Here is a 15,470-nt window from a genome sequence, read left to right on the forward strand (position 1 = left end):
TCTGGGGGAGTATGTAATCCTTGGTTGTAAAGCACCCCAGAGATGTAAGTTAAAAAAAAAAAACAGAACTGCAGCTGGAGATATGGATTGGTGGTAGAGGTCTGCCTTGTTGTCTGATGCCTAGATTCTAATCCCACCTGGTGGGCGAGAGGGCAGTGAGCCAGTCTGTCAGTCATCTGTGATGACTTCCATACACAAAGGCAGGATAAAACCAGTACTGAAAGGACAAAAGAGTCTAGTGAAGAACCCCATGGAGTGCCACCGTTTAAATATGGGGAAAGGCTGAGAGTGTAGCCAAATGGGGTACAATTGCCTTGCATGTGCTATGTCCTGTGCTCAATTCCTATTACAGAGCAGTGAGCAGGGCACTAGGTTTAAGGAGGTACATTATGTTTAATGTGGCAGAGGAATCAAGTACTATAAGATACTAAGAAAATATTGGTTTTTTTAATTTCAGAAAATAACTGATGATCTTGGGAGAACAGGCTCAGTGAAAATAGATTCAGTGGCCGTTTTTTTTCCTAGAAATTTGGTTTGGGAATCTCATGGCTATCCTTGCGTGGCTCCCTATTATTAGGAAGGACTAATTCTAGTGATGCAATGAGAACATTTACATTTCTCTTGTGTAAACTCAGGAAATGATCTGGGCTTTTGACTGAAGAATAGTCCAAGCTAGATGTGGTGGTACATGAAGAGGCTAGAGGATCCTGAGTTTGAGGCCAGCCTAGGCTACACAATGACACTGTCTTCAAAACCAAACAAAATGAACACTCTGAACTCATTCTAGCTCTCTAAGAAGCAACATTGTAACTACCTAAAGATCTTGGTGCTAGCTTTTAAGAAAAGCTCCCCATCTACTGGCTTAGTGTAATTGATCCTGCTTTGTTTCTACAGTATGGATGGATTTCGGCTAGTGAAGTTAAATGAAGTCATCCGACAAGTGGACATTGTCATTACTTGTACAGGTATGGCTGTGATGTTTCGGGTGGGGGGAGTAAGATTTGGGAATGCTTTTCTCATGGAGCAAGTGAAAGGTGATTGAAAATATTCTGAATAATTCCAAACTATTAAAGCAAGAAGTAGGGGTTGTGAAGTAGAGTGGCTTATTTGGTAAAATACTTGCCTTAATAAACATGAGTACCCGAATTTGATTCTAAGAACCCATATAAAAAAAAGTTAGGCAAGGGTGACTGGAGAGTTGGCTGAGTGGTTAAGAATACTTGTTACCACTGGGCATTGGTAGCACATACCTTTCTGATCTCTGTGAGTTCAAGGCCAGCCTGGACTACAGAGCAAGTTCCAGAACAGCCAGGGCTGCACAAAGAAATCATGTCTCGATAAACAACAACAAAGAACAGTTGTTGCTCTTGAAGAGAACCCAGGTTCAATTCCCAATGCCCACATGATAGCTCACAACCATGTATATATAACTCCAGTTCCAGGGGACCCGACACCCTTTTCTAACTGTGGGCACCAGACATATATGTGATGCACATGCATACATGTAGACAAAACATTGATACACATGAAATAGATAATCTTTTTTAAAAAGCCAGGCATGGTGGTGTGCACTTCTAGTTTCAGCACTGTGGAGTCAGACAGAAATAAACACATCACACACACACACACACACCAGAGATAGTAGACCAAAAAAGTCTATCTCTTTCATATTTTCCTACCTGTTTAGAGCCCTGCCCAAGCATAGACCTTCAGGTCATCCCTACAGGAAGGTTTCTCTCCATCCCTTATGACTGCTATGTCTCCCTTTTCCTTAGCCTCCTAGGACATAACTAGAAATGGAAAACTATGTGCCAGTGATTATTACCAGGGCTTTAAGCATGCTGAATGTGTACTGTACTACCAAGCTCCATTCTCAGCCCTGTCATATTTTATTTCACTCTAAAAGCAAATATTCAGCAGGGCATGGCGGCACACAGCATTAATTTTAGCACTTAGGATGTAGAAGCAGGAGGACCTCTGAATTCAAGGCCAGCCTGCCTGGTCCACATAGTTCCAGGACAACCAGAGCTACATAGTGGGATCCTACATCCAAAACAAACAAACAAAAAACCAAAAAGCAAATATGCTTCTATATAGTCCCTATAAATTATGATAGGGAAAGAGAAAATTTCATAGTTAGAAAAAGTAAAGTGATTGTGTTAATTATAAAACAGGTAAACTTTTTATACCATTTATTTTTACTTTCTGTGCACTGGTGTTTTGCGTGCATGTGTATCTGGGTGAGGGTGTCAGGGCCCTTGAAACTGGAGTCAAAGATATCTGTGAACCTCTGTGTGGGTGCTGGGAATTGAACCCTGGGCCCTTATGGAAGAGCACTCAGTGTTCTTAACCGCTGAGCCATCTCTCTAGCCACAAACAGGTAGATTTTTAATTTTAGGGAGGAATATAAAAAATAGCTAGTTTTCCTCAGATTGAGAAACTTATTATACTTGTATACTAGAACCATAAATCAGGAATACTTTTTTTAAACAATTCTCAGAGAGAGGAAATAAAATGTGTTTATAGCCTCAGCAAGGACTGGGGCAGAGGACAGGACCATGAGGAGCTGTCCCTGCTTTACTCATCGGTCCCTTGGTTCCTCTCCTCCCCTGTGCTGGGGATAGAATGTGCTTATTTTTAATTGCTTAGCTGAAATATGAGTCCCTTGTTGTGTATTTTACTCATGCGTATTCAGTTTGTCTGTAGGTATAGCTCAGAGGGCCTAGGGTTGATCCCCAGCACCAAAATTCAATACTTTATAAGAAATCCATAGGATTGTACCACTGTTACAATGACTTTCTATTGAGATATAATTCATATAGCACAGTGTTCATCTCTGAAAAGTATACAGTGTGGTGATTTGTACTGATGTTGTACAATATCCCGTTGTCTAATTCTAGAACACCACAAGAAGCCCTCTATCATAAATGGTCAACTCTTTATTCCATTCTTCACATACCTGTAACCCTAAGCAACCGTTCAGCTTTCTGTCTGCAGATTTGCTTTTTCTGGACATTCTATGTAAAATGAGGTCATTCAGTATGTAGTCTTTTGTGACTGGCTTCTTTACTTAGCATAATGTTTCCAAGTTTCCATCTATATAATAATATGTATTAATATTCCATCTCTTTTTGTTTCTGAATGTGACTATCCCACAGTTTTTCTGTTCTGATGGATACAGATGATATTTAGGTTGATTTCACTTTGGGGTCATCATGAATGATGCCACTGCAAACACTGAATCCAACACTTTGTGAGGACACATTTTCAATTCTATTGTTTGTATGAATAGCAGTAAAATTGCTATATCTTATAGTAACTCTACTTTTAAGGTTTTAAGAAATTACCAAATTATTTTTCAAAGTGATGGTAGTATTGTACCGTTGTATTGTATTGTACTATTTAGAGTGCCAGCTTTTCTGTGTCGTTAACAATTTTATTATTGTGTATTTTAGTATTATGATCCTAGTGAACATAAAGTAAGAATGGTTTTGATGGTGTTCTCTACTCTTTCCTTGCTTTGTCTCTGAAGAAACATCCTTTCAAGTTCTTGTCTATTTTAAAGTTAGATTATTCATCTTTATTTCTGAATTGTAAGAGTCCCAAATACATTTTGGGTAGAAATCCCATTTTGATATTTGATTTACAAAGATTTTATTTGTTGTCTTTTTAACACTTCGTTGGTGTGGTCGTTCATAAGACAAGGGTTTGTATGTGTGTTGATGTAGTCCAGTCTCTATTTCCTTCTGCTGCTTATGTTTAAAGTGCTATATGGGAGTAAACTGTTGCCCAGCCTGAGATCACAAGGATTCACTTTTATGTTCCTCTAAGATTTCTTTACAACTAAGATTTTTATAGTTTTGAGCTCTTAAGGATTTGCAGTGATGATACAAACCTTTAATCCTAGCACTTGGGAGACAGAGGCAGGCAGATCTCTGTGAGTTCAAGGCCAGCCTGGTCATTGAGTTCCAGTACAGCCAGAGCTACACAGAGAAACCCTATCTTGAAACCCCCCCCAAAAAAGAATGATCTACATATGATCTATGTAGAGTTGATTTTTATGTATTTCATATATATATGTATGGTATGTATGTATGTATGTATGTATATGTATGTATACACACAGAGAGAGAGAGAGAGAGAGAGGTTGATCTTATATGTGTGTGTTCCTGTTATATGAGGTAGGATCTAGCTTCATTCCTTTTCATGTGAGTATTGCTTCTGTTTTTAAGGTAACAAGAATGTGGTAACCAGAGAGCACTTGGACCGTATGAAGAATAGCTGCATTGTCTGTAACATGGGACATTCCAACACCGAGATCGATGTGGTAAGTTCACTACTGATTATTACTAGGACCTTTTTATTTTTCTTTCAGTCTCTCCTTCTCAAGTAACAAACTGGAAGAAGAAAGGACAGATTCTCAGCTACCCTAAACATGACTATCCTAGGAAAACAGTCCATTCTGTTCACTTACCAGCCCCACGGCCTGTGCTTAGGCGCAAAGTCAAGCTTTTGTGTCAACCATTTCACATGATTGTCTCCTTCCTCCCAGGCTTGATTACCTTTCAGGCTGTGATCCATTTTCTTTCCACAGAATCTCACTGTGAGTCAGAGTGGTAGCATTTTGAGGTTGTTTAGTTTTACATAAAGTAGGCTGATCCATGGAAACACTCAAAGGAGAGAGCTCTGTGGGCTAGGATGAGTGCATTGCCTTAGACAGGCTGTGTCTATCAAACACTGCAGTTGCTTCCTTTCTCTCCTCTCTCCTGGGCTAGGTCTCCCCTTAACATATTTCTTAAATTTCAGTAATTGGGTCTGTAGGTATCACCTCCAATTCAGAGCCACTGTGTAACAGTATACATTCCTAAAACCTGAAAAGTCTATCATTGTATTTCTTTTTTATTGTTTTTATTTCTCTATACAATTACATTTTTCTCTGCTCTCCTCCCTTCCTCCCCTCTTCCCTTCTACCCTCTCCCATGACTCCCACCCACACAATTTACTCAGGAGATCTTGTCTTTTCTCCTTCCTATGTAGATCCATGTATGTCTCTCTTAGGGTCCTGTTTGTTGTCTAGTTTCTCTGGGGTTGTGGATCGTAGGCTTGTTTTTCTTTGCTTTATGTCTAAAAGCCACTTATGAGTGAGGACATATTATATTTGTCTTTCTGAGTCTGGGTTACCTCATTCAGTATGGTTTTTTTTTTTTTTTTTTTTTAGATCCATCCATTTGCTTGCAAATTTCAAGATGTCATTGTTTTTTTCTGCTGTGTAGTACTCCTTTGTGTAAATGTACCACATTTTCTGTTCAGTCAAGGGGCATCTAGGTTGTTTCCAGGTTGTGGCTGTGACAAATAATGCTGCTGTGAACATAGCTGAGCACATGTCCTTGTGGTATGAATGAGCTTCTTTTGAGTACATACCCAAAAGTGGTATTGCTGGGTCTTGAGGTAGGTTGTTTCCTGATTTTCTGAGAAATCGCCATACTGATTTCCAAAGCAGCTGTACAAGTTTACACTCCCACCAGCAGTGGAGAAGTGTCCCCCTTACCCCACATCCTCTCCAGCTTAAGTTGTCATCAGTGTTTTTGATCTTGGCCATTCTGACAGGTATATTTCTCTAATCTGATTATAGTCATCCAAACCTCTAATAAGTTGTCCAAGTAGTAGTTAATAGAGGTGTTATTTATTTCTTTTCAGACTTACCAAAGTATCTCTCAGTGTGACTTTGACTCTGACTTTAAGTTTTCATGACATTTTATGGCTAATACCCAGAGCCTTGTTGGATAAAATTTATTTTATATGGTTTCTCTTTTTAACCCTATGTTCTATTCTTTTGTTAATAAAACAACTGGCTGGGGATGTAGGTCGGTATTAAGAGTATTTGCCTCACACACATGAGGCTCCAGGTCTAACCCCTGCATCACAGCACCAGAAAGAAGGAAGGAAATCGCTAGCAAGATAATCTACCCAAGTCTGTTTCTAGCCTGGGGTCTAAGGGCCATGGCTTCCTTACTGTCTTGTCACTGTGGTTCGCTTACAGTTACTAGTCAGGCTGAGAGATTCTCACAGTTACTAGTTAGCCTGATAGTTGGTTCTTGTCACTGTAGTTGGCTTGCAGTTACTAGTCGGGCTGAGAGTTAGTTCTTGTTACTGTAGTTGGCTTGCAGTTACTAGTCGGGCTGAGAGTTGGTTCTTGTTACTGTAGTTGGCTTGCAGTTACTAGTCGGGCTGAGAGTTAGTTCTTGTTACTGTAGTTGGCTTGCAGTTACTAGTCGGGCTGAGAGTTGGTTCTTGGGCAGGGATGGGGGCAGCTTCCTCTTGAGTTTCACTTACGTGCTGTGAGTGAAGGAGCACCTTTATTAAATAGTCAGAGATGGAGGAGGAGGAGGAAAGCCTTTCTCCTTCTAACCGCGGGAAGCTCTAAATGACTAACTTTCTTACTTTTGCTTTTTCTCATCCCACCCCCTTGACTCTCTGTGAGGATTTATTCTTAGCTTTATACTGGGAGACGTAGACATTAAGTAAACTAATAACTCAAACAATTGATTCAAAATAAAATTTAAGTGCAAAATTCAGGTATTTGAACTGGTGTGTGTGGTGGCATACACTAGCACTTAGGAGGCAGAGACCGGCGGATCTCTGAGTTCGAGGCCAGCCTGGTCTACAAAGTAAGTTCCAGGACAGCCAGGGTTACACAGAGAAACCCTGTCTTGAGAAAACAAAACAAACAAAGCTTGAGGTGCGTAGACTCCAAGGCCTGCTTTTCCTTTGCTTTTGAGTTGTTTTCCAAGACAGCGTGCTGTCACCCAGCTCACTGGCAAAGTTGGGTTTTCGGGTTTTTGGAGTTTTTTGTATTTTTTGTTGTTGTTGTTTTGTATTTTCTGCTTGTTTTTAGATTTCTTTTATATGTATGAGTGTTTTGCTTGCATGTATGTTATATACACCACATACCTAATGCCCTCAGAGCCTATAAGAGGGCATTGGATCCCCTGGAACTGAAGTTACAGATAGATGTGAGTCACTATATGGTTGCTGGGAATTAAACCAGGGTCCTCTCTAGCCCCCTCTGACTGGTAGATTAACCAAACTTCAATTTGTGACAGTATTCTCCCTTTAAAGATAGCCAGATCAGCCAGGTGGTAGTGATGCATATCCTTAATCCCAGTATTCGGGAGGCAGAGGCAGGCAGATCTCTGTGAGTTCGAGGCCATACCAGCCTGATCTACAAAGGAAGTTCCAGGACAGCTAGAGCTACACACAAAAACCCTTGTCTTAAAAAAAGACAGGCAGACATGAGTATGGGTATTTCCCCAGAATAAAGGTCAAGACCATTTACCTTCTATCACAAATATTGTATGATTACTGTATGCCAGCTGCAGTTCTAAATGCTTGGAGTAGTGAGCATAACACATTCCTACCCTCATAGAGCTTGTGTTTAAGTGGGAAGAAAAATACACACACACATATATGTAAAATTCGGAAGATTAAAAGTAAAACCACTGCAAGAAGAAGTAGAGCATGAGAGAGGATGGAGAACTCAGCTGTCACTTTACATTGTGCCGTCCAACTGTGAGCCTGAGGTAGAAGGGATTAGCCATGTGGACTTTTAGGTAAAGAGCGTTCTAAGTGGCAGCAGCAGCAGCAGCAGCAGCAGCTGGTACACAGGTCCTGGATCAGAAGCAAACCTGCTCTGTTTGAGGGGTGACAGGAGGTCAGTGAACTTGGCACTAAGTAAGCAAAAGACAGGGAAGAATGGAAGAGGTGATCTGAGGGGCCAGATCTCTTAGGCCTAACAACCCACCCCCAGAACCAATTATATCCTGGAAGAAACAGGGAGCTACCGTAGGGTTTCTAATCTGGCTCAGTCTTCATATGATGACTTTTACTTTAAAAGGGGTCGCTCTAGATAACATGTGGAAGCTAGGCTTGGTTTTGCCATTACTGCTAGGTAGACCCCCATATTTGCCACATCAGGATCCAAGAGCCATCTCTCTCTTTTCTTTGAATCCTTCATGGCATAAGGTAAATACTAAGTTAAATGATCCAGAAAAGATGCTGCTCAGAGGGATTTTGAAAGTTGAATTGTTAGTGTTAGATGGTGGTGTCACAGAACATGTAAAACAAAGTTTAAAGTACAGAAAACTCACGATTGCTGTGAGATCAGCTTTGTAATAGGATTCTGTCTCGAAGAAAACAGCAGTCTCAGCCAATAATTAGAACCAGCGTGTTCGTTTATTATTTAGCAAGTATATACTGAATACATGGCCTGCTCTGTACCAACTTCTAAATGGATGAAGAAAAAGCATTGAATAACATCTTGCCTCTTGTAGAGTTTATATTCTTGTGTGGGAGATGGTTAATAAATAAGTCAACAGTTATTGTCTGTGTTGTATTGAATGAAAAAAATAAGATAAGAATGTTGAGAACAGCCTTTTAATTGAAATGTTCAAAAAGATATTTTGTGAATATAATTCTTAAGGACAAAGCTAAATGAAAGAAATAGCAAGCTGAGTACTATATATTCACAGAGAATGATCAAGCAGGGGTGTAGCTCAGTGGTAGAACACTAGTCTGGAATGAATACACAAGGGCCTGGGTTGAATCTCACCATTGCAAAGAAAGAAAACAAAACAAAACAGAATGGCAAATGAAGAGCCCAAGAAGCTGTGGTGGGGCTAACAGCAGGTATAGATTGTACCTGTAACCAAGCCTGAAGACCTGACTTGAATCGCTGGAGCCAGTCAGCCAGTTCTTGTTCACAATCCTGTGACCTCCACACACATACCATGCAGGTGCCAACATATACACAAAGATAAATAAGTAGATCAATAAATACTTACGTTTTTGCTTGTTTGGCTGGTTGGTTGGTTTTTTGAGATAGGGTTTCTCTGTAGCTTTGGAGCCTGTCTTGTCCTGGGAATCACTATGTAGACCAGGCTGGTTTCGAACTCATAGAGATCTGCCTGCCTCTGCCTCCTGAATGCTGGGGTTAAAGGCATGTGCCACCACCACATAGCAAGTATAATTTTTTTAAAAAATAAAACTTGGTGACAGTAACAGAATGTACAAGAAAGGAGGTAAGGGTAGAGGAGGCAGTTCAAGTAAGATGGGCTATATGGGTTCTAATAACTAGATTCTTATCTAAATAGAAAAGAGGCTTCTGGATAATTTTAAACAAATGAATAACAAAATGTATCTGATGTATATTTCCTTAAATATCAGCCTGACTTTGTTGTTGTTGTTTGTTTTTTTGTTTTTTGAGACAGGGTTTCTCTGTAGCTTTGGAGTCTGTCCTGGAACTAGCTCCTGTAGACCAGGCTGGCCTCGGACTCACAAAGATCCACCTGCCACTGCCTCCCGAGTGCTGGGATTAAAGGTGTGTGCCACTACCACCCGGCCAGCCTGACTTTTGTATAAAGAAAAACCCTTCTAGAGCTTGAGTAAGGGTAGGAACAACAAGAGGCTTTTTGAGATGGTGAAGGTGGTGACTTGGGTTCAGTGCGTAAGCAGTAGCGGTGATGAGACTATGTTATAATCAGTGGGATTTGCTAAATCAATTAAATGCAGAATGTGAGAAAAGAAAGGAGATTCTCTATAAATCAACTTAGTGTTACTATGTAGAATTATTTGGTAAATATTCATCCAGATAGATAATTGATCTATTGTAACCAAAATTTAGAGAAGAAATTCTCCATAAATCAAGTTAATGTTACAATGTAATATTTATCCAGCTAGGTTTTGTTGTCAGATTGCTTTCAAGACAGGTTCTGACTCTGCAGGATACTCAGATATCAGATATACATCAGGATATCTACCTGATGGCTGGCCAGATAGCTTTGTGATCAAAATTTAGAGTAATTCCTACTACTTGGGAGTGGAGGTAGGAAGAGGTTGAGGCCTGCTTGGACTACACAGAGAGCTCAAGGCTCTTGTGGCCTATGTGTGTAGTAAGAATCCTCCAAATGGCTTGCCCAAAAATTACTTAGGTTTTTTTTTTCCCCCTCTTTGGGTAGGAATTTTTGGTTTTGCCTAACTTTGAGATATTGCTTGCTGTATATTTTAGGAAAGCTGCACTTGTTTTCCTGAAAAATATGAATTCCATGAATCCCAGAGAGCCTGCGATAGGCTACTTACGGCCAACTCTACCTTTCACGTATTTGCTGTCTCACCTGAAGGCCTGTGTGATTGTTGCTTTACAATTCAAGTGAGAAGCCATGACATACACATGCTTTCAAAACCTTTTTCCCACCAAAGAATTGTTTTACCTGGGCCTGCTGTTGATTCTGTTTTAAGGAACTGGAACCACAGCTGTGTCCCCTGGGCCTGGGAGTTGGGGGAGATGCTATGCATTGCTCAGAATCATGTAAGTTCAGTGTGTGCAGGCAGGCCACATTTACAAGGGCATGTGCCGGCATTGGAGGTGTTATCTGTACAAGCAACCCTTTTCCTGATAGAGTGATACGTGAGTGCAGATCCACAGCAAAGCCGCTTTGGGCCTTCCGCCCCCTTTTGGAGTGGCAGTACCAGAGTCTGAACCCAACAGCATGTGTTTTACCACTGGTCTCCTATCCCAAACCCAGCTGGTTGAACTTAAGAGCTATTCTTGTTCCAACCATACGGTAGGAAGCACCCTCTTAGAGAGTGTATGACCAAATGGGCATCTTCGTACTGAGTCAATGTCGCCCTCCCTGGAGAGTGGTAAAGATAAGTTAACCAAATTCCTCTTTAAACCTCCTTTTAAATTGACCATCCAGGTCCTCTGCCTTTATCTTAGCCATTCCTGTGCTTTAATATGCTGCCCCTTCTCACCATTGACCATTTTCTTATGTTCATAAGCAGTTGCCCTTTCCTTGATTCCACCATTCTTCCCAAGGAATACTTCCTAAGTCGGTAGCTTCTCAGTATCATGCTGTGAGCTCTTTGCTCCCAGTCACCAAGATTGCTTTTCCTCTGGAAGATGGATGATATGAAGCAATAAAGTTCTGAACTACTTAACATCTCATCTCAATGTAAGCTACTTGTGTTACCAAGGAACTGTATGTCTTGGCCATCAGTGGTTATACCCCTCTATTGGTGTTTTCAAAGACTAAAGGATTTATTTTTTATATATCCTTAACTTGCTTAAGTTATTCTTTAGTCCATTCATATCATTTACTTATAAATTTTTAATCTGTGGTACTAGGGCTTAAATCCAGTGTTTTATACATGCGGGGCAAAAATAGTCCACTAAGCTACATATCAAACCTCTGTGATTGTTGTTGTTCTCACTATTCTCTCATATGGTATATCCCAGCCACAGCCTCCCTGCCGCCACTCCTCCCTGTTCCCCCACCTCCCCTCTCTCCCAATCTTTATTACTACTGTTTCATCTTCTTTTTCTTCTTCCTTTTCTTTCTTTTTTTTTGTTTTCTTTTTTTATGCGTTACATAAACCAACTGGAGCTGATTTACTTAGTCATTCTCTTGGTTTTTTTATGTTTCTTTGTTATTATAAATAATGCTGGAATGATCATTCTTTCTTTGTTTTTGCTTTTGTTTATTGAGGCAGTTTTATTATAGCCCGGGTTGGCCTTGAACTCTTGATTCTCCTGCCTTCTACCAAGTGCTGGGATTAAGGGCATGCACCACTATACCTGTCTTAGACTAAACTTTCTTAGGCACCTAAATTCTTGACCTGAATAAGTATTTCTTTTAGAAGTCTAAAAATTAAATTAATTGACAAAAATTAAGTATCTATAACATTTGGTAGTTATTGCCAAATTGCTCTTCAGAATGATTGAATTATTTTATGAAACTTATATCTCAAACTTTACATTTTCAAGAAATGGTGATCCTGACCATAAATAAATGTGATTCTGAATATACTAAAAATCTAATTCTTTGTCTTTTTGCACCATTAGATTGCCATTTCCTTAGTGAGAGGGACCATGATTTTCTAAACATTAATTGAGTACTCCATTGTATGTCTAGAGAGAATTTGGGATTTAAAAATGAAAATATAGCCGGGCGGTGGTGGTGCACGCCTTTAATCCCAGCACTTGGGAGGCAGAGGCAGGTGGATCTCAGTGAGTCTGAGATTAGCCTGGTCTACAAAGCGAGTTTCAGGACAACCAGAACTGTTTCATAGAGAAACTCTGCTTTAAAAAAAAAAAAGAGAGAGAGAGAGAGAGAGAGGAAAAAGTAAAGATAACCATCTCTATGCAAAAATTTCTCACATTCTTCTCTCAGTGTTTGTCCTTTTCTACGGTGCCTAGAATTACTATGTAACTAAAAGTGTTTCTCTTTGTCTGAGAACTAGCATTTTGGCAGAACTTTTCATTTTTACCAGATGAATTGATGGGGTAGTTTTGGAATATGGACTTCCTTTCTGTTTCAGCCATTGCTTATTGAAGAAGGAAGTAGTTGTCCTAAGTCTGCACACCCTGTGACTGTCATTTGATTGCTGCTGATAATAAACTTACCGTCTTTTCTTTTGTTCTCTGAATATACAATGTACAGAAGTGGAGAGAGGGTGAGCCATTGGCGCTTTACTCTACCACTAGCGTTCCTCTAAAAGCTACCTCACATTCGCTCTTAGGACACAGAGCTTCTGTCACTCTAGGATAAGCCAGCCTTTTGAGAAGGTGCAACTGGGAACGTGGGGACTTGAGGGCAGAATCTTGATCCCCAGCATGCTATGTTTAGGACATTCTGCCTTCTCCAGCTAATCCCACTTGGCTCTGATCTTGTTTTTTTCCGTCTCTTCAGCACTTATGTATTCAGTTTGCACATATTAATCTGCACTTGTTTGCATGTTGCTTTGTGTTTTCTTCTCACGTATGTATTGTTTTGTGTCCCCAACTAAAATATGAGCTTTTTGAAGGCAGAAACCATGCCTTTGGTTTCTTTTGTATTTCCCATAGCACCTTTTACTGTGCTCAGCAGAGAGTGGGCGTACAGTATATGTTGTGGAATGACATCCTGAGTGATCCCTCCCTGGCTGGGCCTAAGACTAAATTCCCTGACATGGAACAGTCCTAACCACCCCAGGACAGGTATTCTCCATCTGGCATGTTGGTGGCTTCTTTCGACTTGCTATTTGAAATGGTTCCCTTCAGCATCTTTCTGTCTTCGGTGTCAGGGACTTGCCTCAGCTAATGATGTTCTTACTGTATGTGTTCCAGGCAAGCCTACGGACACCAGAACTGACCTGGGAGAGAGTAAGATCTCAAGTTGACCATGTGATATGGCCAGATGGCAAGAGGATAGTACTGCTGGCAGAGGTAAGGCTGAAGCTGACCGGAGAGACTGCAGGTCCCGGCTCCCTCCTCTTCATGTTCCCCGATCCTTTCAACTCTGTCTCTTAAGCACAAGTTTAGCTACTTTACCGATGGATTTTACTTTCAATTGTGAAAGGTCTTTTCATTCAGCAATTAAGAGACTATTTTGGTTCCTTACTTTTCACCAATTATCCTGTCTCTCCATGTCACTCTCTAGGCTGAGTCAGATAATGACTATTACTGTGGAAGGAATTAGCAGATAGAATCAGTGCCACTTTGAGTGATGTTCACAGAGAGATAATGTCATTTGTGGGGTGGTTTAATCAGTAAGCAAAGTACGTGTTCCCGGCTGTAGCTCAGACTGTCTTTGGTAAGCTTTGGGAAAGTCATGTCTTTGCTGATAATATCTCTATTTTGGTGTCTTCTGAACTGATAAAGTGAGCCAGATGTGTAGTAGGTACCCAGCTTATCCTCTTAATTGGTTGCTGGATGGATAGTTCCACATTCTGCTTGATCTGGCTCACACATATTCCTATTTTCCCCCGTGCTAGGAATTGAATTCAAGGCTCACACATGTACACATGCTAAGCAAGAGCTCCACCATTGAGCGATATTCCCAGTCCTTTTGGGAGTGGGGAGTTGGTTATGTACATGCTTTCTCTTGTGGAGTCAGAGGACAACTTGCAGGAGTCAGTTCTCTCCACCATGTTGGGTCTCGGGGACCAAACTCTGGTGTCAGGTTGGCAGGCAGCAGGTACCTTTGCTGCTGAGCATTCTCACTGGTCCTAGCACTCAGTCTCGACTTTCATCCCTTGTAGCGTTTGTGTTATTTTCTGGCCACTTTTCCTATAGTGAAGGGTCTGCCCTTGTAGCCTGGTGTTCCTGGGTACTGGGAATACTTCTTGTTTCCATGAAGCTTTCTCTTTTAAGGGGAGGCCCCAAATAACAAAGGGTTTTGGTTTCCTTCAGTTTTCTTTCTTACATTAGATAAACTGAATATGAAATCGTAAATAATTTCATCTCCTTATGCAAGGCACATAGACCAGCTTTGTAAGTCTTTACTCTTTGACCTTCTGCCTTCACTTAGTTAACATCCTTTAAATACTTTAGGGCATGTCTGGAAAGGCGTGTGTATGGCCAGGAGAAGAACAGGTTGTTAAGTGTTTATTAATAGCCTTGACGTCAGCCCCCTGTCTGGCAGCATTTCTAAACTGCCCTGGGAAGTCCCTCTTAGCAATTTTGGTGATAAAAACAGTCACTAAAGGTGCTTTGGGCTTTTTAGCTCAGCAAAAACAGTAGTCAAGCTTCCTAGGAAATAAAGCAAGAAAGGACAGCATGGGGCAGGTGTTAGTTCTTTTACTATCTTTATTGTCCACTTGGAATTCTAGGCTATCCGCCTTTGGGTCAGAGAAATAAACTGAGAAGCACAAAAACCATTACAGCCTCCTAAATCCATAGTTGTCTCCTCAGCCTGGAGATTGCCGCTCATTTTAACTGTCTCCTTTTCTAAGACAATCTAAGGAATGCCAACCCTTGGAAGAAGGATATTTTGCTATAGAGAATGGGAAATTTACACAATCTTCAGTGGTGTATGACTGCCTTTATTCGTTTTTATATAGTCCCGGAAATAGTTTAGCCAAAACATTTATCAAATTTTTAGTGCTTTCATTTGGATACCTATTAATTTCAAAGAAGACATACAAATGGCCAACAGACAAAGGGGGAATGTACAACATCACTAATCACCAGGAAAATGAAAATTAAAGCCACAATGAGATATGACCTCTTCCAATAAGAATCACTTTTATCAAAGAGATAAAAGACAACAAATTTGTTGTGTATTTGAGGCTAGCCTGGTCAACATAGCAAGTTATAGGACCACCAAAGCTATGCAGAGAGACCCTGTCTCAAAACAAAAAGAATTAAAAGGATATCAATTAATTCCTTTTTGTTGTGTGCCTGCTATGTCTAGCAATCTCAGTCAGGAGAGAACTGGAAATTGGCAGTCGTTCTTCCTTCACTCCTCAAAGGCCAGCAACTGTCCTAATGCCCTTCTGCCTTGCCTTTTGATCACTAGGGCCGTCTGCTGAACCTAAGCTGCTCCACAGTGCCTACATTTGTACTCTCAATCACTGCTACCACGCAGGTAAGCGCTGCGGTGGAACAGTGGTGGGCTGCAGAGGGTCCTGAGACGGCCAGGTGCGTCAGCATG

At 40.8% G+C, this 15,470-nt stretch overlaps 1 protein-coding gene across 6 annotated transcripts in view; it reads left to right on the forward strand.

Annotated features, from left to right (window-relative positions):
* Ahcyl2 (adenosylhomocysteinase like 2) overlaps nt 1-15,470 on the forward strand; it is a 169,728-nt gene that overhangs the window by 148,690 nt on the left and 5,568 nt on the right. For all 6 annotated transcript variants that reach the window (XM_085683643.2, XM_085683644.2, XM_085683646.2 and 3 more), the window contains exons 11-14: nt 895-965; nt 4,233-4,327; nt 13,163-13,261; nt 15,336-15,404. In XM_085683643.2, the coding sequence (XP_085539769.1) occupies nt 895-965; nt 4,233-4,327; nt 13,163-13,261; nt 15,336-15,404 (334 nt within the window). The remainder of the gene's footprint in view (nt 1-894; nt 966-4,232; nt 4,328-13,162; nt 13,262-15,335; nt 15,405-15,470) is intronic.

Source organism: Myodes glareolus, chromosome 25 (genome assembly GCF_982192425.1).
Source record: "Myodes glareolus chromosome 25, mMyoGla1.1, whole genome shotgun sequence".
Lineage (NCBI taxonomy): Eukaryota > Metazoa > Chordata > Mammalia > Rodentia > Cricetidae > Myodes > Myodes glareolus.